Raw genomic sequence first — 2,741 nt, 5'->3', positions numbered from 1 at the left:
TCCATTCGATTCTGAATCACTAGGCCTATTTCTTTTCACTTTCTAACCTGAGGACATATTCAAACCATCAATAAGTCTTGGGTGATGGAACTGATTGCTTTGACAGTTGGTCTAATAATAGTTTTTTAAATAGTTGTATTTGTTATTTGAATTATCTTTATTGGCCCATTTGTGTTACTTTTTAATGTCATGAACACAATTGTCATGAATTTAAAACAACTTTTTTACAGATAAAACTTACTAACAAAGCAACCTTATTTAGCTTTCATGTTACCTGGGTATTAGTTACTTGAGCCCAAGACCAAATAACTTTCAGATTTTAGGACAGCTTTGTAATGGTGAGTGTGGCTATACAGTTTTCTGTGTTTATCTGCCCATGGATGCATGCCTCCACCTTGGGTGCACAGTTCAAATGAGAAATCCCACCGGTTGCTGTCCATGGTGCTGATCCCGCGGCAGATACCAATCCAACCCCCTCCACGTTACTATTGGTAGCCTATCTACCGGGTCGAGTCAGGACCTCACTTGTTGCACAAAGCTGTGATAAGACATTGGTTCAGAAGCTTACTACCCGCCTTAGACATATGCGTGCAGCTTTGTATTTGTGTAGTGGTTTGCGCATGCGAAGAGGAAAGCTGAAGCCAAACAGATGACCGCGTCGAGAGCATCGATCGCTCTCAATGTGCGCGTTTTTGCATAAACAAAGACATACCAGGCAACGTAGTTTTCCAGGTGTCAATTCCCTGCACACCTTCCCTGCTATGCAACAGGCTGCAACACCAGTGTGGAGTCAATGCTGAAGAAGGACAGTAGACCACCTGTAACTGTGCCCATCGGCTCGCGACTTTTATGCCGACCCCGAGAATGAAGAAGCAAAACGTCCGGACGCTGTCGCTCATCCTCTGCATGTTCTCCTACTTGCTGGTCGGCGCCGCGGTGTTTGACGCGCTGGAGTCCGAGTCGGAGAGTTCCCGTCGGCGCATCTTGGAGCAGAAGCGCAACGAGATGAAGAAGAAGTACCGTTTCTCCGAGGACGACTACTACGAGATCGAGCGAGTGGTGCTGCAAGCTGAGCCCCATCGCGCCGGGAGACAGTGGAAATTTGCTGGCTCATTTTACTTTGCCATAACAGTCATCACCACTATTGGTAAGTTCATGTATTTTTTCATATATTTACAATGAAGCATTTTGTATTTTTCTAAAACAAACACATCGTAACTACAGACTTATTATAAAACATGTAATGAAATATATATGATTGACTCTTGCTTTACCATCAAAACATTGCTACAGTATGCGTCACAGAGTTCCTCTCATTTCCATTTCTCTGCATTAAGGTTATGGACACGCAGCACCAGGCACGGACGCGGGGAAGGTGTTCTGCATGTTCTATGCTGTGCTGGGCATTCCTCTCACTTTGGTCATGTTCCAGAGCCTGGGAGAGAGGATGAACACATTCGTCCGCTACCTCCTCCATAAGACCAAGCAGTGCCTTGGCTGTCGACGCACTGAGGTGTCCATGGAGAACATGGTCCTGGTGGGCTTCCTCTCCTGCATTGGAACACTGTGTGTCGGTGCTTCGGCCTTCGCACACTTTGAGGGATGGAGCTTCTTCCACGCGTACTACTACTGCTTCATCACGCTCACCACCATTGGCTTCGGGGACTTTGTGGCCCTGCAGAAGAAGGAGGACCTCCAGGAGAAGACACCCTACGTGGCCTTCAGCTTCATGTACATCCTGGTGGGGCTGACTGTTATCGGGGCCTTCCTGAACCTGGTGGTGCTTCGCTTCCTCACCATGAACACAGAGGACGAGAGGAGAGACGCTCAAGAGAGGGCGTCACTGAAGAGGGGCCGGGGTCTCCTGGACGGGGCTCTGGGTCTGGCTGCTTTGGGGGAACAGGCCAGGGACAGCCACAGAGGGTTGAACAGGAGCAATGCGGCGCGCAGTCGCAGCCACAGCACGCTCTTCCCAACAATGGAGGAAGGAACGAGCCGCACAAACCTCATTGCTTCACCAGCGGAGGATCAGGAGAGACAAAGAAGCCCCTTTAGAAACAGTAGGCTGCATCTCCAGTTCAAGGCAGGAGGACGCAGGCCCGAGTCCAGCCTCAGCTCTCTATGCTCCTGTGTTTGCTATCGCTTGGGGATTTGCGATAGTCCTCTCATGACCCACAGTGAACAAAACCACGGTTGCCATATTAATTCTGTGTACTACAACTCTGTCTCCTACAGTATCCAGGGCTGCTCGCCGGGCTCCAGGGGCAACACTGGACTCTCTTCCCCAGGAAGTACGCTCTCGCCCAGGCAAAGCTTCCGGGAGTTCCCTCGTTCAAGGAGAAAGTCAGTGTAATGTACTGCGGGAGAGCACTTGCACAGACTCTAACCAGTATTTTTTTAATTGACACTGTATTTTGTGTTATATATTTGTGCATGTCAGAAGACACAAGTTCTGTCTGTTGTGGCTGTTGAAAATTATTTAATTTGTTATGCAAGGATGAGATTTATCCTCTTATCCTCTTTTACCATGGCATTATATACTGTATGTTCTTAATGTGATAATACTTTTGTTCCCCCTGCATGTACGCCAAAGTGCAGTGTATGCTAAAGAGAATGAGTAGCACACAATGTGAATGCACAAGTGCTATATAAGAGATTTGAACAATTTCGGCTTATAATCTAAATTCTGTAGTACTATGGATACAGTGCTTATTAATAACTGTATTACTTTTCAGTGAAGG

General features: G+C 47.3%; 1 protein-coding gene across 1 annotated transcript; it reads left to right on the top strand.

Moving 5' to 3' along the window:
• Positions 1 to 849: 849 nt before the first annotated feature.
• kcnk15 (potassium channel, subfamily K, member 15) lies at positions 850 to 2,353 on the top strand (the record flags this gene model as incomplete). Its single annotated transcript, XM_080030960.1, has 2 exons — positions 850 to 1,147; positions 1,338 to 2,353. 2 exons carry the CDS (start codon positions 850 to 852, stop codon positions 2,351 to 2,353), a joined length of 1,314 nt encoding a protein of 437 aa, XP_079887086.1.
• Positions 2,354 to 2,741: the final 388 nt, after the last annotated feature.

This window comes from Ammodytes marinus, assembly GCF_949987685.1.
Source record: "Ammodytes marinus genome assembly, chromosome: 7".
Classification (NCBI taxonomy): domain Eukaryota; kingdom Metazoa; phylum Chordata; class Actinopteri; order Uranoscopiformes; family Ammodytidae; genus Ammodytes; species Ammodytes marinus.
Note: the sequence above shows the minus strand (reverse complement) of the source record. Positions and strands in the feature narration are given on the sequence as shown.